This window comes from Octopus sinensis, unplaced genomic scaffold (genome assembly GCF_006345805.1).
Source record: "Octopus sinensis unplaced genomic scaffold, ASM634580v1 Contig11457_ERROPOS106955, whole genome shotgun sequence".
NCBI classification, from domain to species: Eukaryota; Metazoa; Mollusca; class Cephalopoda; order Octopoda; family Octopodidae; genus Octopus; species Octopus sinensis.
In genome coordinates, this window is record NW_021832376.1 from 5,582 (window position 1) to 32,636 (window position 27,055).

General features: G+C 40.7%; 1 protein-coding gene across 1 annotated transcript; it reads left to right on the forward strand.

Moving 5' to 3' along the window:
* LOC115228949 lies at positions 1-26,781 on the forward strand. The gene is made up of 5 exons (XM_029799393.2): positions 1-110; positions 18,139-18,316; positions 22,266-22,380; positions 24,266-24,640; positions 26,542-26,781. Exons 2-5 carry the CDS (start codon positions 18,208-18,210, stop codon positions 26,696-26,698), a joined length of 756 nt encoding a protein of 251 aa, XP_029655253.1. The 5' UTR covers positions 1-110; positions 18,139-18,207; the 3' UTR covers positions 26,699-26,781.
* Positions 26,782-27,055: the final 274 nt, after the last annotated feature.

Sequence of the window (27,055 nt, forward strand, 5' to 3'; positions counted from 1 at the left end):
ATATCTCTCTCTCTCTGCCCTCTTCCCTCTTTCACCTCTCACCGCTACTCACTCTCCCACATCAGCAGGAGCTGCAATGAACGGCAAACGCCGATGATTCGAATGACGAGGTAAGGACAGTTTGTATCTTGTTATCTTCCTAACTGTTGCTGACATTAACACAATCATCACCGGCATTAACATTAGGGGTATTCTCACCATCATCACCGCCATCCTATGTACGCACACCAGTCTGTGTTATTACGGCAGCTACCATCGCCGCCACCACCACCACCATCACCACCGCCACCCCGCTACTATCTATCCACCTTCACCGCCGCCACCACCACCATCACCACCATCTCCACCCCGCTACTATCAATTCACCGCCGCCGCCTCCACCACCGCCGCCACCACCACCACCGCATTGATCACCATGTCTACTACTACCGCCTTTGCTGCATCAGTAGTACTTTACTACTGCCGCTACTACACTATTATTATTATTATCAGTCACCATTCAGACATGAAATGACACATTAGTACCAGTAATATATATAAGTACGCTACTACATCTTGTAAACTTAAGTCTCACTCCGCTCTCGGCTTCAAACCTGTTGGTCATTTTTACCCCCTAAAATCATTACAATTACCACCACCACCTTCTCCATCATTACTTCCATCGGTATCACCACCACCATCACCACCACCATCATCACCACCACCACCATCATCACCACCACCACCACCATCACCACCACCATCATCACCACCACCACCATCATCACCACCACCATCATCATCACCACCATCATCATCATCACCATCATCAACACTATCATTCATATCATTCATCGTCGTCGTCATCCTCAATGTATTTTATGAAATCCCTAATAATATTGTCCCCTAATTCATAATACATAATAATACGAAGAAAAAAAAAAAAAAGAAACGCCAAATTAAAATGTAAATATTCTCATTTATTGGCAGAATCGGTAGGGACTGAAATAAGTCCCTTTGCATTGCGAGTTCAAGTGATATCGAAGTCGACGACTTTCCCTTTCGATATCATATCAATAATATAAAGTATCAAATCCGTATCGAATGTGATCGACTACAGCCCCCCCCCCCCCCCCTTCCAAAGGTTACGGTTTTTTGTGAGAAACCATTTCTGCATTGGAAGAATCGTTTGAGCGTCGAAGAAAACGTTTTGCGTTACTTAGTTTCGCTTTCCGGGGTTTGATAAAACGAAGAAATATAAAGGCTACAGTCGATGTAACCGACGAGTCCCCCTTTTCCTCAAAAATCGTTAGCCCTGTGTTGAAATAATTTGGACCCTAAGTGGGGTTAATGGCAGAATTTGGTACGACGTAGGACTAAATAAATACATAGTGGCATTTAGTTAGGGACTTTTAAGTTTTTAAATTCAAAATCTCGTTGGTGACAGACAGGCTGATTGATGTCTTTCTTCTCTCCCGTCACTTGTTAAATCATGTTTAAAGGTCCAGGAATCATGTCCAATCATGTCCTGAGCTTATGCAGTAGTAGGGTTGTAAATAACGGTTGTCGGTTTAGGCCCGTGTCACCTCTAATCGAGCAGACCTATGCTCAGTCAAACGAGCGTAACCACCCCGTCTCTTTTCCCTGCCCTAGCAACTAAGAATCACATTAACGAACGTGTGCCCCTTTTCATAAACGGTAGAGTGTTATTTGAGGGAGATTTGGTTGCTATCCGTATCAAGTGGAGTCAACCATTTAGAGGTTCATCTCATACTCTGCCAGTGTGTGTCGCAGTAGGGGTATGGTGGTGGTTGTCACGGGTTATGATGACAAAACCTACTACACTGGCATCACTAATTGAAATATATTGCTTTTGTGGCTATTAATTCGGAAAATAACAAAGAATTTAAGAAAATAAATGCAATTATTAACTGGTGTTTAGAACATAGGTGAAGATGGAATTTTGATGGGAAGTTTTAATTCAGATCACTTAAATGCGAAGTTTATATCTGGAATCCGTGCAGGGCAGTTCGGATAAGAACGTTTAAGCCATTCCCATACATAATCGTTTTACAACTTCGAACTGTCATAGCCCTTTCTCACGGCCAGAATATACCGTGATATTTCAAGAATAGAATTATCATAAAGGAAATTTACCATCTTCACTGGGTGTGCAACTCTCCTGGGAATTCAATCCCTACTTCCAGGTATTGGAGTCATATTTAATCAACAGCTTCATTACCACTGCCACCATCAAAATATTTATCCTCATATGAAGACTTGTGACCACTATCATCAATTTGACTGTCACCGGACTAGGTGTAGGTGCTTCGCTGCATGTAAGATAAACCCAAACTGCAGTACCGGAGATGCCGTATCGCCGGCCTTCAGACCTCTATCATCAGATTAAATTCGGTCAATGATAACCCCCTTCTCTGTATCATAATGCACTGCATTCTAACTTTCCCTGTTTTTTGTTGCCAATGGGATATACAAAGTAATTTCCCACCCTACACCTGTATACGTGCGAGTTTGTTAGTTCCTTCCTGAATGTATGTATATGTGCGAGTGGGGTTAAATCTGTGTATGTATTCAAGTACAAGAGTATTCACACCTGTATATCTGTGTACGCTTACGAATATGTGTATACGTGTGTTATCTGCATGTTCGGTTAAGTTTTTTTACAAACGTACATATCTGTGAGTGTGGTTATAATTTTACTTATCAACATGCGTATATACGGGTGCGGCTACACCTGCATATTATACGCAAATACCTGCGAGTGTGGCTACGCCTCTCACCTTTGTGCGTGTTCGAATCTCATTACACAAGTGTGTTCATGCGCAATTTTACTTACACTTGTATATGTGTATAGGGTTACGTCTGTGTTGTGTCTCGATTTGAGTGTGTTGTTGTTGTGTATGTGTCTGTTCATGTTTTCTGTGGTAATGTATTATATATGTGTATTACTCATATATATATATATATATATATATATATATATATATATATATATATATATATATATATATTATATGTGTGTGTGTATTATATATGTGTATTACTCATATATATATATGTATATATATATATAATATATAATATATATATTATATATATATATATGTGTGTATTATATATGTGTATTACTCATATATATATATATGTATATATATATATATGTATATATATATATAGATATATGCATATATATATATATGTGTATAGACATGCACATATGGGTACAGGACATCAAAAACGCGTTGAACACAATGAGAAACGAAAACAAAAAAACATAGAAACGAACTTTTTTCGAACAACGGAAAAAAACAAACAGAAACGAGATCTGCAACATAAAGAATATTCCTTGTTTCAGATGCATATATCTTCACTGTATACACACACACACATATATATATAAAACAATTGCAGCGTGGAATTGTATATATATATATATAATATATATATATATATACACACGTCTACTATATACATATGACCAATTTTAAATACTATTGGATTTTACTCATATGGTATTGGAATCTTATATATAGGCGCAGGAGTGGCTGTGTGGTAAGTAGCTTGCTAACCAACCACATGGTTCCGGGTTCAGTCCACTGTGAGGCATCTTGGGCAAGTGTCTTCTGCTATAGCCTCAGGCCGACCAATGCCTTGTGAGTGGATTTGGTAGATGGAAACTGAAAGAAGCCCGTCGTATATATGTATATATATATATATATATATAAGTGTGTGTGTATATGTTTGTGTGTCTGTGTTTGTCCCCCTAGCATTGCTTGACAACCGATGCTGTTGTATTTATGTCCCCGTCACTTAGCGGTTCGGCAAAAGAGACCGATAGAATAAGTACTGGGCTTACAAAGAATAAGTCCCGGGGTCGAGATGCTTGATTAAAGGCGGTGCACCAGCATGGCCACAGTCAAAATGACTGAAACATGTAAAAAAAAAAATATATATATATATATATATACCATTCTGCATAAAAATATTTTTTTAATGGAACTACAAATACAATATCCCTACACATCTCACATCTATTTTCTTTCCTCCACCTCACTCTCTATTTTGTATCCTATCTAAATTAACTATTACTTAACCATCCTCTCATACTGTCTCTGATGAAGGGATATAATAAATATCCTGGAAACAGCTGTAAGACCTTCTATCTATAAATATTCTAAAATCTACACAGCCTTGGCTTTTTATCTTATTACGCAAAAATATTTTTTATATACACACACTGACATATAACCAACGTTGAACCCCTTATTCGCAAAATCACCGAACCTGGAACTTAACTATGGTCTGTCCGTAACACTTACTTAGCATTACCTGACATCTTTGGGTCTCAATGACATCATTACCTCTCATAACCTATATATATATATATATAAATTAGACAAAAACCACTATTATGTCATTCAAACAATGATAGACTTAGCTCATACCATATAGAAAAAATAAAATATATGATAAAACATATCTAGATCACAAAAAGTACATAATAATAAAACATAATAGTAAAAGTCCATAATAATAAAAATAGTGGTTTTTCTCTAATTTATATATATTATATATTTATTTTGGGAAATTTGATTTAATACTAAATTGAATTTTTACCTGTAAGTTTGGAGTTATACTCCATAATATTATTATTTATATATATATATATATATATATATATATCATCATATTATCTCTGTGTGCGTGTATGTATGTATGTATATATGTATATATATATGTGTGTATATATATGTATATATATATATGTGTATATATATATATGTACATATACCTATATACACACACATATATACATACATACACGCACACAGAGATAATACGATGATATATATATATATAAAAATAATAATATTAGGGAGTATAACTCCAAACTTACAGGGAAAAATTCAATTTAGTATTAAATCAAATTTCCCAAAATAAATATATAATATATATAAATTAGAGAAAAACCACTATTTTTATTATTATGTACTTTTATATATATATATATAATATATATAGCTTCCGTTACCTAGGTGACCAAGTCAGTAGCGGGGAAGGGTGCGCTGAAAGTGTAGCTGTTAGAATAAGAATAGCCTGGGCAAACTTCAGAGAGCTCTTGCCTCTGGTGGTGACAAAGGGCCTCTCGCTCAGAGTAAAAGATAGACGTATGATGCATGTGTATGAACAGCCATGCTACATGGCAGTAAAACATGGGCCGTGACTGGTGAGGACATGCGTAAACTTGCAAGGAATGAAGCCAGTATGCTCTGATGGATGTGTAATGTCAGTGTGCATACTTGACAGAGTGTAAGTACCTTGAGTGAAAAGTTGGACCTAAGAAGCATCAGTTGTGGTGTGCAAGAGAGACGACTGCACTGGTATAGTCATGTGGCAAGAATGGATGAGGATAGCTGTGTGAAAATGTGCCACACCCTAGCGGTTGAGGGAATCTGTGGAAGAGGTAGACCCAGGAAGACCTGGGATAAGGTGGTGAAGCATGACCTTCGAACATTGAACCTCACCGAGGCAATGACTAGTGACCGAGACCTTTGGAAATATGCTGTGCTTGAGAAGACCCAGCAAGCCAAGTGAGACCATAACCTGTGGCCTATGCCAGGGGTGTAACCAGCCCACTTATGCATACCTTTCCTTCATTGGACACTAAAATCTGCTTGCAAAGACCTGTTGAGGCAAGTGAAGTCGAAATCAAATTCGATGACTGGCATCCATGCTAGTGGAGCGCTAAGAGCACCATGCGACTGTGATCGTTGCTAGAGCAGCTGACTGGCAATCGTGCCAGTGGCATGTAAAACTCACCATTCAAGCGTGATTGTTACCAGCATTTCCTTACTGGCACTTGTGTCTGTGGCACGTGAAAAGACATTCGAGCGAGGTCATTGCCAGTGCAGCTGGACTGACTCCTGTGCAGGTGGCATGTAAAAAACACCATTTGAGCATGGCTGTTGCCAGTAACTCCTGACTGGCCCTCGTACCGGTGGCATGTAAAAGCACCATTCGTGCGTGTTCATTACCAGTGTCGCCTTACTTGTGCTGGTGTGCAGGTGACACATAAAAAAAACACGATTTTTTTCGTGGCCGTTGCCAGTACCGCCTGACTGGCCCCCGTGCTGGTGGCACGTAAAAGCACCCACTACACTCTTGGAGTGGTTGGCGTTAGGAAGGGCATCCAGCTGTAGAAACTCTGGCAGATCAAGATTGGAGCCTGGTGCAGCCATCTGGTTCGCCAGTCCTCAATCAAATTGTCTAACCCAGCATGGAAAGCGGACATTAAATGATGATGATGATAATGATATTTTTTTTTTTAATTGTTTCAGTCATTTGACTGCAGCCATGCTGGGGCACCGCCTTTAATTGAGCAACTCGACCCCGGGACTTATTCTTTGTAAGCCCAGTACTTATTCTATCGGTCTCTTTTGCCGAACCGCTAAGTGACGGGGCATAAACACACCAGCATCGGTTGTCAAGCAATGTTTATATATATATATATATCATCATCATATCATTTGACGTCCGTTTTTCCATGCTTGCATGGGTCAGATGGAATTTGTTGAGGCATACTTCTATAGCAGGATGCTCTTCCTGCTGCTAATCCTTAACTGCTTCCAAGCAAGGTGATATTCTCCCATAGCTAGACATGTCCTTTGCTCATTCGATGATGATGATGATGATCGATACAACCATCACGTAATGTCTGCAAAAGGGTGCACATGTGCACACACGCTCTCTCCCTCCCTCCCTCTCTTTCTCCCTCCCCTTCTCTCTTCCCCTCTTTCCTCTCTCTCACATGTACACTCGCACACACATATTCTTTCATTTTTCATCTGTCAGATCTACTCACAAAGCTTCAGTTGGCCTGAGTCTGTAGTAGAAGACACTTGCCCAAGACACTAGACACTAGCGTAGCTGGGGGGTGGTGGTCAGGGGAGGTCCACCCCGGGTGGCACTTTTAAAGACGCAGCACTTTTCAATCCTGTTGTAGGCTATAGCTGTAGGCCCGTTGTATATATGTATATATATATATATATATGTATATATATATATATATATATATATGGATGTGTGTGTATATGTTTGTGTGTCTGTGTTTGTCCCCCACCTCCAACATCGCTTGACAACCGATGCTGGTGTGTTTACATCCCCGTAACTTAGCGGTTCGGCGAAAGAGACCGATAGAATAAGTCCTGGGGGTCGATTTGCTCGACTAAAGGCGGTGCTCCAGCATGGCCACGGCCATATGACTGAAACAAGTAAAAGGGTAAAAGTGTCCGGGGAGATTAAATGAAACAGCATTTGTACTATTGGTTTCAAATTTTGGCACAAGGCCAGCAATTTCAAGGAAGGGGTAAGTTGAGTACATTGATTCTCGTACTCAGCTGATGCTTACTTTGTCAACCCCGGAAAAGATGAAAGGCAAAGTGGACCTAGCAGCACCTGAACTCAGACCTTTTTTTTATTTTTAAGACTGACTCAAATTTTCTATTTTTACTAACACCATAAAAGATCTGAAAGGTTTGAAGTTTGTATGTGACTGATAAAAGAGGCACGGGCACGGCTGTGTGGTAAGAAGTTTGCTTCCCAACCACTTAGTTCCAGGTTCAATCCCACTATGAGGCACCTTGGGCATGTGCCTTTATTATAGCCTTGTGAGTGGATTTGGTAGGCAGAAACTAAAAGAAGCCCGTTGTATATATGTGTGTGTGTCATTGTTTGTTTCACCACCACTACCACCACTGGTGTTGTGTTTATGTCCCTGTAACTTAGCAGTTCAGCAAAAGAGAACAATAGAATAAGTTCCAGGCTTAGAAAATGTACTGAGATCAATTCAGTCGACGAAAATTCTTCAAGGCAGTGCCCCAGCATGACCGCAATCTAAGGACTGAAATAAGTGAAAGATAAAATTTAAAAAACAGATTTTGCCAGGTTGCACGATAAAGAAAAGGAATGGGAGAAAGAGAGTCTGCCGAATGTCGACCCAACAGAGGGACCAGCTATCCGAGTTGACCGTACCTTGGTAGATGTGTAATGTCAGTGTGCATACTTGACAGAGTGTAAGTACCTTGAGAGAAAAGTTGGACCTAAGAAGCATCAAATGTGGTGTGCAAGAGAGATGACTGGCCCTCGTGCCAGTGGTATGTAAAAGCACCCACTACACTCTCGGAGTGGTTGGCATTAGGAAGCGCATCCAGCTGTAGAAACTCTGCCAAATCAAATTGGAGCCTGGTGCAGCCATCTGATTCACCAGTCCTCAGTCAAATCGTCCAACCCATGCCAACATCGAAAGCAGACATTAAACGACTATGATGATGATGATGATGATGATGAACTATTCTCCAAAAACTTATTCTTTATTGCAGCATAGAACCAAATGTTGTGTAATGAAACAACAGATGAACTAAAATACAATGTGGCACAAATACTGTTAGGTTTGTTTCTTCAAATAACTGAAATAATTTAGAACAAAATTTGGCATTTTCTTTCAGATAAACCTAATTAGCAATTAGTCATTTAGTATATATTTCAATTCAAAACAGTAAAGTCATCTGGGATCATTCTCTCTCTCTCTCTCTGTATATATATATATATATATATATGTGTGTGTGTGTGTGTGTGTGTGTGTATATATATATATATATGTGTATGTATATCTTGTATGTGTGTCTATTATCTCTTGTATATTTGTGTATATTATCACTATTGTGTATGGCTGTCTATTCTCTCGAGTATTGTTCTGAATCCTCTTTTGTATATGCGTATGTTGTTTGACTGGAGAGCAGTTGTTGATTGAACAGGTCTATAACGAACAGTGTTCCATCCATGACCAGTCCCTCTTAACTTTTAGCTATTGGCATATCTGACGTTACGTTATCTAATGTGTTCCTCTTTGTTCAGGACGGTAGGCTGTGATTTGTGAGAGATTTAGCTGCTATTTCATAGATTGCATAGATCTTCCGCTGCTCATATGTTTCTTTGTTCGCTTGTTACGTATGCCTACGTGTATCTGGTCATGTATGTGTGCAGTGTGTCTGTATTATGCTTGTGTGTATGTGTTGTGAGTATCTGCATCTATATCTATAGGATTACTGGATTAGTATTTCACACTGGGTTTCACACACACACACACAATACATGTAATATGTACACCATACATACATATACACACTTTGAAAATGCGTGCACAGACACATGCAAATAATTCACACCCATTTTTTTCCTTCTTTCGACACTAAAACTCTGCTTGCGAAGACCTGTTGAGGCAAGTGAAATCAAAATCAAATATCAAAATCAAAATCAAATTCGATCACTGGCATCCGTGCTAGCAGGGTGCAAAGAGCACCATATGAGTGTGATCATTGCTAACCGGCTTCCGTGCCAGTGGCATGTAAAAGGGCACCATTTGAGCGTGATTGTTACCAGCATCGCCTTATTGGCACCTGTGCCGGTGGCATGTGTAAAAAGATTTGAGCGAGGTCATTGCCAGTACCGCCTGACTGGCCCCTGTGACGGTGGCACATAAAAGCACCCACTAAACTCTCGGAGTGGTTGACGTTAAGAAGGGCATCCAGCTGTAGAAATTCTGCCAGATCAAGACTGGAGCCTGGTGCAGCCATCTGGTTTGCCAGCCCCCCCCCAGTCAAAATCGTCCAACCCATGCCAGCATGGAAAGCAGACGTTAAACGATGATGATGATGATGATGATCTTATGTGTTACACAAACAAGGACACATCAGACAATGCCTTTGAAACATGAAAAGATAGGATGGTCATAAGTGGAACCCCTATGGCTGTAGGTGTTCTCACAGACAGAGTTAACAACAATGATGAAGAACTTACACACTCTTCTTCTTCTGGGCATCTTCTGCAGCATTGTCTTCCAAATAAAACCAATTTACTCGTCCAACCCATGCTAGCATGGAAAGCAGACGTTAAACGATGATGATGATGATGATGATGATGATTTACATATATGAAATGTGGGCACCATACATACATGTGTGCATCTCACACACACACACATACACACACGTCAAATATACACCATTGATACATGTGCACCATATAAAAACAGATGCACACATGCACATACATGCGTCAGACACACCATGTACAGATAAGCCTGTGTGCCATACATATTGAGCACTTGTAGAACTTGTGCCCAATCCTGCATGTAAACCATACCTATTTCTTTACTACCCACAAGGGGCTAAACACAGAGAGGACAAACAAGGAGAGACAAACAGATTAAGTCGATTATATCGACCCCAGTACATAACTGGTACTTATCTAATCGACGCTGAAATGATGAAAGGCAGAGTCAACCTTGGCGGAATTTGAACTCAGAACGTAACGGCTACGCATTTTGCCCACGTGCTAACGTTTCTGCCAGTTCGTCGCCTATACCATACCATAAACACACACACACCATATGCAACCCATACCAAATATACACCACAACCCATATATACAGAATACTCACACTCTGGACCACGTATATAACCAGACATGTCCACAACGCCTCATAACACCATTTCGTCATCCTCAAAGACAACTACATCACATGGCCACAACATCCTGATAACACTTCCTCTTTCTATCCAGACGTCTACAACTCACAAGAACTAAACTCCAACACCATTCAAACAATACCAGCTCTTGCACAATTCAGACACGTCTAAAATACTTCACGGTACCATTTTCACACACTTTTCTCCACCTCTCCACATCGAATACCACAGAACACAACAACATCATCCTACCAATACTGTGTCTCTCTTGCAGAGCCCAGGTACATCTACAATACCTTAAAAAACAACTCCAACACCATCTTAACAACACTGTCTCCCACTCTGTCTAGACACAGCAACAACACTTCACAACACTTCACAACATCATCCTAACAACAATGTCACACCCACTTAGTCTATGCACATCTGCAACATCATCTTAGCAACATTATGGAGGTCCACATAAGATTTTGTTGTTAAAATTTAGATGCAATAAACTAGGTATACTTCTACAATTCATGAAATATTTTAACAATATTTAATTATAAAAATATAATAGGATTTTTTAAACATCAAATAATTATGGAGATTTAGTAGCATAAAATAGGAATCAAAGGGTCCATCATCATCATCATCATCATCATCGTTTAACGTCCGCTTTCCATGGGTTAGACGATTTAACTGAGGACTGGTGAACCCGATGGCTGCACCAGGCTCCAATTTGATCTGGCAGAGTTTCTACAGCTGGATGACCTTCCTAACACATATATAAAAAATGGTTAAGAACCCTTGATCTAGACCAGTGGTTCTTAACCAAGGTCCATAGAAATTTTTTTTTTGGGGGGGGTCATACTGCAAAATAGGAACTTCAGGATCCACAATAGTATTTTAAGTATCCTTGAAAAAATTTTTTCCGTGCTGGTGGCACATTAAAAGCACCAACTGATCGTGGCCACTGCCAGACGCCCCTGGCATCTGTGCCGGTGGCATGTAAAAAGCACCCACTACACTCGCGGAGTGGTTGGATTTAGGAAGGGCATCCAGCTGTAGAAAAACTGCCAGATCAGATTGGAACCTGGTGCAGCCTCCTGGCTTCCCAGACCCCGGTCGAACCGTCCAACCCATGCCAGCATGGAAAACGGACGTTAAACGATGATGATGTATGTATTAGTATGTATTTCAAGAAACAGCTGGGTTTCTTTCTCTAACATTTTACATAATTCAACCTGCACAAGTTAATGTGTGGGAAACAAAATAGGAATTTTGGAAGAAGTTTCTATAAAACTAGTTTTTAAACATCAAATGGCTAGGGGGGGGGGGTCCACCAGAATAAAATAGCAAACAAAGGGGTCCATAGATAAAAAAAATGGTTGAGAACCCCTGGTCTAGACAAGCATATAAAAGCAACTCTGGTCTTTGCATTACTCTAGCTATGTCCATTTTGTTACAAGCTTTCAGGTCAGGTCTCTACTAGCCTTGACTGGAGTGATTATTGCTATCTTTCCTACCCTGATTAAATAATAATGTAATTCATAAAAAATATTCGCACAAAAATAGCATTACTTTATTATCAACATCATTAAACCCAAGTAAGATCTCCAAATACGAGTGCAGAAGTTTGGCAATTATCCTACAGTTATTGAATCCATCTTGTTCACTTCTGCTGAATCTATAGAGAACAGACCTGGGTTAAAATAACTGAAATCTCCCTCTGACCACTCTTTTCAGTCTTGTGTATTATTCACATACATACATATCTTTTTATCTTTTATCTTTTACTTGTTTCAGTCATTTGACTGCGGCCATGCTGGAGCACCGCCTTTAGTCGAGCAAATCGACCTCGGGACTTGTTCTTTGTAAGCCCAGTACTTATTCTATCGGTCTCTTTTTGCCGAACCGCTAAGTGACGGGGACGTAAACACACCAGCATCGGTTGTCAAGCAATGCTTGGGGGACAAACACAGACACACAAACACACACGCACATACACACATACATATATATATACATATATACGACAGGCTTCTTTCAGTTTCCGTCTACTAAATCCACTCACAAGGCATTGGTCAGCCCGGGGCTATAGCAGAAGACACTTGCCCAAGATGCCACGCAGTGGGACTGAACCCGGAACCATGTGTTTGGTTAGCAAGCTACTTACCACACAGCCACTCCTGCGCCTATATATGTTTGAGCCAACACAAAAGAGATTTATATGGGGGCCAGTCCTGGTGGAAACAATGAATGAATCTCTCTCCAGTTATAAGCTACTGAAGAAGCGCATAAATGCATTCATCATAATATACACATGGTAGCTAGAACTGATAGAAATAACTGCAAAATTCCCTTCCAATCACACCCCATTGCCATCATCATCATCATCATCGTTCAACGTCCGTTTTCCATGCTAGCATGGATTGGACGGTTTGACCGGGGTCTGGGAAGCCAGGAGGCTGTACCAGGCCCAGTCAGATCTGGCAGTGTTTCTACAGCTGGATGCCCTTCCTAACGCCAACCACTCCGTGGTTATATATATATATATATATATATAGGCACAGGAGTGGCTGTGTAGTAAGTAGCTTGCTAACCAACCACATGGTTCCGGGTTCAGTCCCACTGCGTGGCATCTTGGGCAAGTGTCTTCTGCTATAGCCCTGGGCCGACCAATGCCTTGTGAGTGGATTTGGTAGACGGAAACTGAAAGAAGCCTGTCGTATATATGTATATATATATAAGTGTGTGTGTATGTGTTTGTGTGTCTGTGTTTGTCCCCCTAGCATTGCTTGACAACCGATGGTGGTATGCTTACGTCCCCATCACTTAGCAGTTCGGCAAAAGAGACCGATAGAATAAGTACTGGGCTTACAAAAGAATAAGTCCCGGGGTCGAGTTGCTCGATTAAAGGTGGTGCTCCAGCATGGCTTCAGTCAAATGACTGAAACAAGTAAAAGAGAGAAAAGAGAGGTAGCTAGAACTGATAGAAATAACTGCAAAATTCCCTTCAAATCACACCTCATTGTCTTATGTATATATGTGTGTATATGAACCAACAAGGGAGACTTCTGTATAATCTTTCTGGAGCTGCTGCCAGAGACAGAGAAAGTGAGAGATGCAAAAGTGTTGGAGAATGGCATAGTTAATGGTTATCTCTATTTCCTTAGAGATATTACTTATTTGGAGATATTGAAAATAAGTGCAACAGGGTAACACTTGACAGGGTGAGACAGGTAATCCTTCTTGGAGATGGGTCACACCGTAGTGTATTTTCAAAGATCAGGGTATATTCCTTGTGAAAAGGTAGCGATAGAAGAGTATGGGGAGTAGGCTCTTAAGATACAATGTTTGAGTGCATGTGTGTATAGACCCCTACTCCCAAACTGCAACTGGACCTTTTGATCCTTTGCCAAAAGAATATCCGACATCTATATACATCATCGTCATCGTCATCGTCATTTAACATCTACTTTCCATGCCAGCATGGGTTGGATGGTTTGACATCCAAGGCGAGCTGGTGAGCTGGCAGAATCTGGCAGAATCGTTAGCACGCTTGACGAAATGCTTAGCGGTATTTCGTCTGCCGCTACATTCTGAGTTCAAATTCTGCCGAGGTCAACTTTGCCTTTCATCCTTTCGGAGTCGATAAATTAAGTACCAGTTACGCACTGGGGTCGATCTAATTGACTTAATCCGTCTGTCTGTCCTTGTTTGTCTCCTCTGTGTTTAGCCCCTTGTGGGTAGTAAAGAAATAGGTTTGACTGGGGACTGGCGAGCCAGGAGGCTGTACCAGGCCCCGATCTGATCTGGCAAGGTTTCTACAGCTGGATGCCCTTCCTAGCGCTAACCACTCCGAGTGTATAGTACGCATTAAAATATATGTGTGTGTGAGAGGGTGGGGTAACTTATAGAAAAGGGACATCCAAGAAGACATGGGGAAAGATGACGGTGGGTTGCAATGATTGGTGACAGACAGTACTGAAGAAAACGCCCTCACCTCTACAGGCAAAGCAAATTGAATATTACAGTTTGTGCAGGAGTGGCTGTGTGGTAAGTAGCTTGCTAACCAACCACATGGTTCCGGGTTCAGTCCCACTGCGTGGCACCTTGGGCAAGTGTCTTCTGCTATAGCCCCGGGCCGACCAATGCCTTGTGAGTGGATTTGGTAGACGGAAACTGAAAGAAGCCTGTCGTATATATGTATATATATATATATATATATATATGTATGTGTGTTTGTTTGTGTGTCTGTGTTTGTCCCCCTAGCATTGCTTGACAACCGATGCTGGTGTGTTTACGTCCCCGTTACTTAGCGGTTCGGCAAAAGAGATCGATAGAATAAGTGCTGGGCTTATAAAAAAAAAAAGAATAAGTCCCGGGGTCGAGTTGCTCGACTAAAGGCGGTGCTCCAGCATGGCCGCAGTCAAATGACTGAAACAAGTAAAAGAGTAAAGAGTTGTGATGGAGTCTGAGTAGATTTGCATTTGGGTCTCTTGTTTAGCGTATCCTTGTTGAGTCTACACCTGCTGTCTGACCCAGTTCTTAATACCATCTCACCTCTCTGTTCATTCATCTCTATAACCCACCTTCTGTTCATTTATCCTCTAGTCTATTCACTGTTCTAATCTGCTTATACTGAGTATATACAAGGATGACAATTGAGAAAAATACAGAATGAAACAAACAAAAATATATATAGGAGTGGCTGTGTGGTAAGTAGCTTACTAACCAACCACATGGTTCCAGGTTCAGTCCCACTGCATGGCATCTTGGGCAAGTGTCTTCTGCTATAACCCCGGGCCGACCAAAGCCTTGTGAGTGGATTTGGTAGACGGAAACTGAAAGAAGCCTGTCGTATATATGTGTATATATATATATATGTGTTTGTGTGTGTGTTTGTGTGTCTGTGTTTGTCCCCCTAGCATTGCTTGACAACCGATGCTGGTGTGTTTACGTCCCCGTCACTTAGCGGTTCGGCAAAAGAGACTGATAGAATAAGTACTGGGCTTACAAAGAATAAGTCCCGGGGTCGATTTGCTCGACTAAAGGTGGTGCTCCAGCATAGCCACAGTCAAATGACTGAAACAAGTAAAAGAGTATACATTTGTGTGTGTGTGTATCATCATCCTTATCGTTTAGCATCCACTTTCCATGCTGGCATGGGTTGGATGGTTTGACTGGAACTGGTAAGCCGGAGAGCTGCACCAGGCTCCAGTCTGATTCTGCATTGTTTCTATGGAAAGATATTTGTAGACTAGAGATTTAATCTTAGAACTGGAAAGAGTTCAATACTTGCCAGTGGTCGGTGTTGTCATGCTGGACTCTGGGAACCTCAGACTATTCTTTTGCTGGATTCAGTAATTGGATTGCAACAGTACTAAAGCACAGTCTTCAACAGTCAAGTCACTTATATCAACACTAATATCTACCTACTTAGTTTGGCGTCAATTTTATTGATCTATTTGTTGAACTGCTAAAATTACAGACCACAAGGAAGGACATGCCATAATGACACAACAATGATGCACAGATGTACCCCACAGACACTCACACACCTCATTTTCCCTTCCTCATTATATATATATTATGATATATATATAATATGATGATATATATATATATATATATCATCATATATATATATATATATATATATATCATATATATATATATAATATATATATATATATATATATATAGTATTATGTATAGGTACATGCAATTAGGATATAGTCGTAGAATAATTTTTTTGCCATGTCTGCTCCTATTGTGTTGCTATGGATACTACAACAACTTCTCTCATTGTTATTTTTTTTGTTTTGACATCTTTTCCTTTAGTCATATTTGTCTTACACAAGGGACACTAATCAATATTATTGTTAGAAATCAATACATATTATAATATACCAATCTTACTTTGGTAATGTTGGTGATGGAAGGTGAGATTCTATAACATTCTGTCCGTACACTTATAGACTGCTCCCTAGAGCGGTTTATTCAACTATACTTAAACAGGTTAAGTGACTGCTTCAAAACTTCCTTGGTGGCTCTCCCCCCCCTCTCTCTCTCTCACACACACACACACACACGCACCCTCATTAGCAATAACACATTAACAAGCTGTTTTACTGCTTTCTTCCCTCTTTTATCACCTGCTGCTGCTACAGTGTCTTGCTGAAACTTATCCAAGTTTTCTGAACATTAAATGGTTGAGAGAACTCTGCCGCTGCTATAGAATTTCAATCTATCATACGATGTCCCTTGCTGTAATTTGAACTCGGTACTTCATGGCCGTATTTCGTCTGCCGCTACGTTCTGAGTTCAAATTCCGCCGAGGTCGACTTTGCCTTTCATCCTTTTGGGGTCGATAAATTAAGTACCAGTTATGCACTGGGGTCGATGTAATCGACTTAATCCGTTTGTCTGTCCTTGTTTGTCTCTTCTGTGTTTGGCCCCTTGTGGGTAGTAAAGAAATAGGTATTTCGTCTGCCGCTACGTTCTGAGTTCAAATTCCGCCGAGGTCGACTTTGCCTTTCATCCTTTCGGGGTCGATAAATTAAGTACCAGTTACGCACTGGGGTCGATGTAATCGACTTAATCTGTTTGTCTGTCCTTGTTTGTCCGCTCTGTGTTTAGCCCCTTGTGGGTAGTAAAGAAATAGATTTACCGGATTACTTCACAATCTTTTATTAATTCAACATTTCACAATGTCTCTCTCTACTGCAAGCGTTTTAGACACACCTTAATTAAAAAGAGCAGAATGAGTCATTAATACTTCAGATGAAGTCAGAGTTTCTTTGAGAAAGTTTGTTGCCGAAAACATTAGTTGTTTTAAATCCCCACATGTTAACATGTTGCCAACATGGACCGCCATCACATTCATACCCATACCCACTTCACTAACTTCAGCATGACCCTTGGCTATGGATGTGTATGTTGTTTTCATTTAGTGGGGATAAATTTGTTACTGAGAAGGACAAGTAACCTTATAATGAATCATTTAAAATAATAATGAAATTATTGTATACAGTGCTCAGGTGCACCACAACTTGTCAAAAGTGCATATAAAGTACATGCAGTAATGTAAAAATGTCTGGGAAGTGAACAATGTATGAGTCAGATACATGCTTGCGTGTGTATGGAGGGGAGAAAATCAGGTGTAGTGTTGGCGAATATCAGGAAGCATGGAAGATTTGAAGGATGCAGTGCTCCGACAACTAACAACTGATGCTGGCAGTTTGTTCCATGCTTCGGCAACTCTCAGCGTGAAAAAATGTTTCCGAAAGTCATGGGAGCTGTGCTGTTTTCTGACTTTGTAAACATGTCCACAGGTGTTAGACAGGTGGAGTTTGAAAAGGTGCTCAGAGTAATTGCTGCGTGTGGATGGAGGGGAGAAAATCAGGTGTAGTGTTGGTGAATTTCAGAAAGCATGGAAGTTTTGAAGGATGCAGTGCTCCGACAACCAACAACTGATGCTGGCAGTTTGTTCCATGCTTCAGCAACTCTCAGCATGAAAAAATGTTTCCTGAAGTCATGGGAGCTGTGCTGTTTTTATTTAATAACATGTATAAACTAAGTTATTTTCAATAATAAAAAAAACTCTATTATTTTTTCTTTTCAGTTGCAGTCTGATTTTATCATTCACCATTCCAAAAATCTAATCTAGAAAAACTACCTGTAAATTTACCAAATGTCTCAAGTACCTGGATTGCAAGTGTATGACGGAAAACCATCAAGGCCATATTTTAAAGACTCAGATTCAAAATATGTTCGGCTTGCTAAGGAACGTGGAGTGAAAGGTTACAAGTTCAATCCATTTTTCAACTACCGATTCTAATATTCCATGCTGTTTTTCTTTTGATTTTTCTCATTCTGTTATTGTCACACATTGTCTTCACCTTTGTTCTCTAATTCTGATATTGCCATGCACTACCTTCACTTTGGTTCCTTCGTTTTGATAATATTATACACTGCTTCCTCCATGGTCCCCTGGTTTTGATAGTATTATGGATTGTCTTAACCCTTTCATTACTGTATTTATTTTGAGATGCTCTGTGTTTCTTTCAATTAATTTGAAATATAACAAAGAATTTAGTAAAATAACTTAGTTATCATTCAGCTAGTGTTAGGAACATAAATTGTGACTAAAGTTTGGTGGAAGATTTTAATTCAAAACTTATGAAAACAAGACATTTGTACTACAGAGCCAGAACCAGTTTCAGCCAGGTTGGTATCAAAAGGGTTAAGAATTGTTTCTCTATTATATATTTCAACCCTTTTGTTACCATATTTCTGTTGAGATGCTCTGTGTTTCTTTCAATTACTTTAAATATAACAAAGAATTTAGTAAAATAACTTAGTTATCATTCAGCTAGTGTTAGGAACATAAATTGTGACTAAGGTTTGGTGGAAGATTTTGATTCAAAACTTATGAAAACAAAACATTTGTACTACAGAGGAAGAGATGGTTTCAGCCAGGTTGGTATCAAAAGGGTTAAGAATTGTTTCTCTTTTATATATTTTAACCCTTTTGTTACCATATTTCTGTTGAGATGCTCTGTGTTTCTTTCAATTATTTTAAATATAACAAAGAATTTAGTAAAATAACTCAGTTATCATTCAGCTAGTGTTAGGAACATAAATTGTGACTAAGGTTTGATGGAAGTTTTTAATTTTAAACCTACGAAAACAAGACATTTGTACTACCGAGCCAGAGCCGGTTTCAGCCTGGTTGGTATCGAAAGAGTTAAGGCGAGCGAGCTGGCAGAACAGTTAGCATGCTGGACAAAATGCCAGCATTTCGTCTGTCTTTACATTCTGTGTTCAAATTCTGCCAACCCTATGGGTTTGTTAAAACAAGTACCAGTTCCTCACTGGGGTTGATGTAATCAACTTACCCACTCCTATGAAATTGCTGGCCTTGTGCCAAAATTTGAAACGTATAACATCCGTGTCGGTGGCACGTAAAAAGCACCATCCGAATCGTGGCTGAAGCCAGTGCCGCCTCGACTGACACCTGTGTCGGTGGCACGTAAAAAGCACCCACTACACTCACGGAGTGGTTGGCGTTTGGAAGGGCATCCAGCTGTAGAAACATTGCCAGATAAGACTGGAGCCTGGTGCAGCCTTCTGGCTTCCCAGATCCCCGGTCGAACCGTCCAACCCATGCTAGCATGGAGAACGGACGTTAAACGATGATGATGGTGATGATATCACAAACTGTCTTCACCTTTGTTCCCTGATTCTAATAATGTCTTCTCCTTGGTTCTCTAATTGTGATAATTTCATAGAGAGTCCCCACCTTGGTTCTCTGATTTTGATCAAGGTTTTGAAGTCTACACTAGAACAGTGTATTTATGTTGTGTTTTAGGTTGGAGTTTATCATAATTTCATATCTGGTTCCCTAGCTGGCAGGGGTTAGACCTGGGTTCTATTATTTTATTTATTGACCCTGTTAGAAGCCTTTATTACATTTCTTTTAATAAATTGAAACTGTATTATAAGATCCCTTGGGTTGTAGACTTAATTTATTACCAAATTTGAAACTGTCACCTGGTCTTTGGATGCTTTTAGCAGAGTCTGCATCAGTGGTCCTCAACTGGGGTCCATATGAGATTTTGTTGATAAAATTATCTGCAACAATTTGGTTATGCCTCTACAATACACAAAATATTTCAATAATTTCTTTTATATATATAATTTCTAAAAATATGTAATTATAAAAATATAATAGGAAGTTTTAAACATTGATTGGATAAGTAGGTCCATCTGAGTAAAATCGAAATGAAAGGGTGTCCACAGATAAAAAAAAATGTTTGGGAAACAGTGGCTACACTGAAGCACATATTTATACCAGGTTTCTAGTCTGAAGAGTCTTTTCCTCCAACCCCTCCCTCCAGCCTCAAAGACCCTGTAAATGGTCATGGACACCGCCTTTCATCTTCTATCCAAATCATGTGGCTGTGTGGTAAGTAGCTTGCTAACCAACCACATGGTTCCGGGTTCAGTCCCACTGCGTGGTACCTTGGACAAGTGTCTTCTACTATAGCTTTGGGCCGACCAAAGCCTTGTGAGTGGATTTGGTAGACTGAAACTGAAAGAAGCCCGTCGTATATATATATATGTATGTGTGTGTGTATGTGTATATGTTTGTGTGTCTGTGTTTGTCCCTCCAACATCACTTGACAACCGATGGTGGTGTGTTTACGTCCCCGTAACTTAGCGGTTCGGCAAAAAGAGACCGATAGAATAAGTACTAGGCTTACAAAGAATAAGTCCCGGGGTCGATTTGCTCGACTAAAAGGTGGTGCTCCAGCATGGCCGCAGTCAAATGACTGAAACAGGTAAAAGAAAGAAAGAAAGAAAGTTGTTTGATAGAATCTGTAGAGCAACAGAAACCATGTCTTGTGCTATCTTGTTGTCCCCCTTCCTGGATCACAAGTCACATTTTGGAGGCTGATGTAAGTGACAGTTTCTTCCGAACCAAATTTGCGACCTTGTGGACTATATTGGAAATCATCATCGCCACCGCCACCACCACCACCACCACCATTATTATTATTATTATTAATCAAATCAAAACAAATCAAAATAGATGAACATCAATGGAATTTGTATCTTTGTGGTACCAGTGCCGGTGGCACACAAGAAAATCATCCGAACGTGGCCGTAGCCAGTACCGCATAGACTGGCCTCCGTGCTTTGGGGACGTAACAAACACCATCCGATCGTGGCCGTCCGCCAGCCTCATCTGGCACCTGTGTCGGTGGCACATAAAAACACCATCCGAGCGTGGCCGTCTGCCAGCCTCGTCTGGCACCTGTGTCGGTGGCACATAAAAACACCATCCGAGCGTGGCCGTTCGCCAGCCTCGTCTGGCACCTGTGTCGGTGGCACATAAAAACACCATCCGAGCGTGGCCGTTCGCCAGCCTCGTCTGGCACCTGTGTCGGTGGCACATAAAAACACCATCTGAGCGTGGCCGTTCGCCAGCCTCGTCTGGCACCTGTGTCGGTGGCACATAAAATCACCCACTACACTCTCGGAGTGGTTGGCGTTAGGAAGGGCATCCAGCTGTAGAAACACTGCCAGATCTGACTGGCCTGGTGCAGCCTTCGGGCTCCCCAGACCCCAGTTGAACCGTCCAACCCATGCTAGCATGGAAAACGGACGCTAAATGATGATGATGATGATGATGATTATACTTCTCAGAGTGCTTGGCCTTGTTTTCTATGGTTGATTCTGTGAGAACGGATACCAGCCTGCCGTCAGAGGTCTCACAGGGTCTCTTTCCACACATTATAAGCTTTGATACTTGATTGTTAATTATCGTGTGAGACATTCAACATCCAAGCACCAATCTAAAAACCCTGGCTGACCCCAGCAGAGCAGTTTTGGGGGCTTGCTCTGCTCTCGTACCAATTCCGATTTCTATGACATATTTCTTGAACCCTGGCTGTTAGTGTCCTGAGTGCCCCTAGAACTACTGGGATGACAGACACTCTCCTCATAGTCCACATTCTTGCAATTTCACTTCTTCTTCTTCTTCTTCTTCTTCTTCTTCTTCTTCTTCTCCTCCTCCTCCTCCTCCTTCTTCTTCTTCTTCTTCTTCTTCTTCTTCTTTCTTCTTCTTCTTCTTCTTCTTCTTCTTCTTCTTCTTCTTATTATTATTATTATTATTATTATTATTATTATTATTATGTTGTGATGTTGTAATTGTCTTTACTGTTGTTGTTGTTGTTGTTTTAGATTTGTTAAAACATGAAGAAACTGCTGGGAAGCCAGATGCTGTACCTTATAATCGAGTAAATTGGTTTTATTTGGAAGACAATGCCGTAGAAGATGCCCAGAAGAAGAAGAGTGTGTAAGTTCTTCATCATTGTTGTTAACTCTGTCTGTGAGAACGCCTACAACCATAGGGGTTCCACTTATGACCATCCTATCTTTTCATGTTTCAAAGGCATTGTCTGATGTGTCCTTGTTTGTGTAACACATAAGATCATCATCATCATTGTTTAACGTCTGCTTTCCATGCTGGCATGGGTTGGACGATTTTGACCGGGGGCGGGGGGGGCGAACCAGATGGCTACACCAGGCTCCAATCTTGATCTGGCAGAGTTTCTACAGCTGGATGCCCTTACTAACGCCAACTACTCCGAGAGTGTAGTGGGTGCTTTTTACTTACCACCGGCATGGGGGGCCGTGTAGTTTGAGGGAGGTTTGACTGCCATTTATAGCAGTTCAACAAGTGAGTATATAGAGTCTCTCTTGGCTCTGAATTGTGTTTGTTGTTTTTATTGAGGAAGGACAAATTTGTAACTAAGATGAAGGCTGAGTAGCTCATTACTGATTCTCAGATTTACGTAGATAGCAACTCGTTATAGTAACAGTGATGTTGCTACAGAATGGCCACATATCTAAGCCCACTTATGCATACCTTTCCTTCTTTGGACACAAAACTCTGTTTGCGAAAACCTGTTGAGACAAGTGAAATCGAAATTGAATTCGAAATCGAACCACATCCGACGACTGGCACCCATGCCAACCTCCCTTCATTGGACACTAAACTCTGCTTGCGAAGACCTGTTGGGGCAAGTGAAATCGAAATTGAATTCGAAATCGAACCACATCCGACGACTGGCACCCATGCCAACCTCCCTTCATTGGACACTAAACTCTGCTTGCGAAGACCTGTTGGGGCAAGTGAAATCGAAATTGAACCAAATTCGATGACTGGCATCCAGTCGTTGCCAGTGCCGCTGGACTGACTCCTGTGCAGGTGGCAAGTAAAGAAACACTGTTTCGACCCTGTGCTTGAGGTGACCTATTGAGTCAAATACATCAACATCAAAAATCAATGGAAATTGTAAAAAGCACCACCCGAACGTGGCCAATGCTAGCGTCACCTTGACTGGCTTCTGTGCCAGTGGTACGTAAAAAGCGCCAACCGATCGTGGCCGTTGCCAGCCTCCCCTGGCGCCTATGCTGGTGGCACGTAAAAAGCACCCACTACACTCACGGAGTGGTTGGTGTTAGGAAGGGCATCCAGTTGTAGAAACACTGGCAGATCAGACTGGAGCCTGGTGCAGCCACCTGGCTTCCCAGACCCCGGTCGAACCGTCCAACCCATGCCAGCATGGAAAACGGACGTTAAACGATGATGATGATACTTTACTGATTGGTTTGTTTTCTAGGCTTTATTTCTGTTGAGTTAGAAAACAGAGATGTCTTCAAGCTTTGTATTGTTGGGACACAACTTTATCTTGATACTATAACCAGGCCTGGTTGTCTAACTCAATGAGAATAACTCCTCCACAGAGCCAACTTCTGTTTTTGCTTCATTTTTTTTTTCTAAAATTTCCCCAAAACTATCCTGCCGGTCACCAGGATACTGTTTCCATCTTAGGAAAATACACAACATTATGTTATTATTTGGCCAAGATGGTTTATTTGTTGTAATTGATAATTATATTCACTGGTGGATGTGCCCTTCTCATCACTAATTATTCATCTGAAGTAGGATGTGATCAAGCTTGTCTCTGCTCAGTCAGGCAAATTGTAACAAGCAGAGTTAAGTGACTTGCTCAGAGGCTTAACTCTATGACACTAGTACAATTTGAACTTGTGACCGTGTGATTACTATTGTAGCACCCTAACCTTGTAGTTACTACATCTTGTATACATAAATGTTATGCATTTTTTTATAATCTTTTACTTAATTTTTATGTATTATTTATTATCTATTGAAGCAATTGGACGTTTGGTGCCCCAGAATATATGAGTACTGTTCCCTCACCCCACTCCGAGTCTAGTGAGACCAAAGAAGACTACGAGGTTTCAAGCCCCAAAGAGTGTGAAGTGAAACCTGTGAAAACTGAACCAGCTGGACTCAATAAAAAACCTGAAACCTATGATCACCCATTTATTCACGGTTATTACTCTCCAACTGAGCCCAAGGAGAGCAAAACTGAAGAGAGAGAAGAGGAATATGTAAGTGATCAGTTGTCAGAGGGGAACGATATTGAAAATGTGATGGCCGAACCATTACCTGTGACACAGCAGATTAAGAAAGCTACTGCACATCCACAGCAATGGAAAAACCCAATAACACAGACTGAAATAAGGTTTGTGACTCCTGTTTCCAGTTTTCTCTATCCTTCATAAACACTGTGTCTTCATGTTAAACCTGTGTCGTCCCCCCCATCATGTCCACATGTCACCTCTGTCTCCACTGTGTCTTCATGTCAACCTCGTGTCTCAATTGCCATCTTAATTCAACTCCATCTCCACTGTTTTGTCATCAGCTCTTGTGTCTTCACTCTCCTCTCTGTCTCCTCAATTCTGTGTCCACTCTGTCTCATCTCAACAACTTCCCCCTCTCTATTACCTCCTGATGTCAACACAAGACTCAGATTGTTGCCTCCTCTTTACTTTATGTTCCCACTGTCTCCTCACATCAACTGTGCTGCCTAGCTGTCTCCTTGTTCCAACTATTTCCTCATATCAGCTGTCTCCTTACTCTCTCCTCGTATCAATACTGTGGCTCTACTCTCTCCTCATGTGATTTAAGACTATGTTTCATCTGCCTGTCACACTGTTCATTCATACATTTGTGTTACGCCAAACTGTGTCAGGTTTGGCGTATAATTGGGTAGAGATGTCTTGGATTAAAGGAGATACATGGGTACCTTCGTAGAAGAGAGAGAGAGAGGAGAGAAAATGGAGAAAATCTGATGGGGGTTTGTACACTCAAGTGACTGGGAGGTGTATATAAGTGAAGTGGAACCAAGGGTTGGCTAAAGCGTATTTATGTATTGGGGGGGGGGGGTTTTTGTGTATTCTTTCTGAGTCCCCTGTTTACCTGATCTATGTTGGAGTGTTACCAAGTTAATTGCACAGATCATTTAGAACCCCATTACTTTGTGTGTGTGTGTGTGTGGAGGGGGTGTATCGATGATGATGATGATATATATATATATATGTATATATATATATATATCACCGTCACCGTGACCGACCAGGCAATCAGATGTTGCTACACATCGCTGGTCACAATGCACTTCGCATTGTTTTAGCCTTCAAATGACGCCACCCCGCTGGCTAAGTGAGCAGGCCAACAGAAGAAAGAGTGAGAGGAAGTTGTGGCGAAAGGGTACAGCAGGGATCACCACCCCCTGCCGGAGCCTCGTGGAGCTTTAGGTGTTTTCGCTCAATAAACACTCACAATGCCCGGTCTGGGAATCGAAACTGCGATCCTACAACCATGAGTCTGCTGCCCTAACCACTGGTCCATTGCGCCTCCACATATATATATATATATAGAAAGAGAGAGAGAGAAAGAAAAACCCACCTAGGCTTTTGAGATAAAGATAGCATATATTTCATCAACTATACCACACTCTCTCTCTCTCATTGAATTGTGTACTTACAAGGAATTGCAGCCACATCTTCTGAATTCATGTCTGTCATCTTAAGGGACATACATGTTAGATAATGTAGCTCTAGGTTTCACTGAAATACAAGATAGTGATGGCCTTTGATTACCGGTCTGCTCTATTAGGGTTGAGCTGACATGAAACAACAAGAACTGCAAGTTACTGACTTACTGACCACAATGTTCTGACAAACTGACTTAGAATTTTTTTCCACATTATAACTGTCCCGGCTTGTTGTATGTCCTTCAATGCAGGCATTTCAAAAAGCTGTTCTTCCATGTGTCTAACACACGTGGACATGCCTACAAAGTCAGAAAACAGCACAGCTCCCATGACTTTCGGAAACATTTTTTCACGCTCAGGGTTGCTGAAGCGTGGAATAAACTGCCTGCATCAGTTGTTGACTGCCATGACACTGCATCCTTTAAGGCCCTCATGCTTCCCGAAATCCGTCGAAACTACACCTGATTATATATACACTTTAGATGAGTTGTAGTGCACCTGAGCACTGTACACAATTATTATTATTATTATTATTATTATTACACACCCGATTGTCCATAACTAAGTAATCTTCTTTTAACTTTCAGTGGTGATGCTCCTATGAAAGGATCTGGAAAGAAATGTTGTCCAAAGGAAAATGCTTGCACTTCGATGTCGAAGCTCTTGTCATTTGGCTATGCTCAAGATTGGCATTCCAGAAAAGATGGATCAGGAGAATCGAACAGCCCCAATCAGAAACCTTAAAAGTTTTATATATATATAAATGCATGTATGTATGTGTACTTATATGTAGATATAAATTAATAAATTAATAATTACCTAATTACAATCTTGGAGAAATTTGCACATTCCACAATATATATTGAGTGATACAATTTGCATAATGTACATTATGTATGTGATGTAATGCGAGTAATGATGTCTTACATCATCCACTATAACATATACCTGATGTGTGTGTGTGTGTCTGTGTGAACATAGTTGATATGTATGTGAATGTATATATATATGTATATATAAGAAAGTTGGTTTGTGAAAGCACGTGGTTGAATATATAGAAAATAGTAAAAAGTGAAAAAACTACATATATATATGTATATA

Coding starts and splice junctions, on each gene's coding strand:
- LOC115228949 (XM_029799393.2), top strand. CDS start 18,208: ATGTCTCAAGTACCTGGATTGCAAGTGTATGACGGAAAACCATCAAGG. Junction 18,317..22,265: donor TAAGGAACGTGGAGTGAAAG/GTTACAAGTTCA, acceptor TTGTTGTTTTAG/ATTTGTTAAAACATGAAGAA. Junction 24,641..26,541: donor ATAACACAGACTGAAATAAG/GTTTGTGACTCC, acceptor TTTAACTTTCAG/TGGTGATGCTCCTATGAAAG.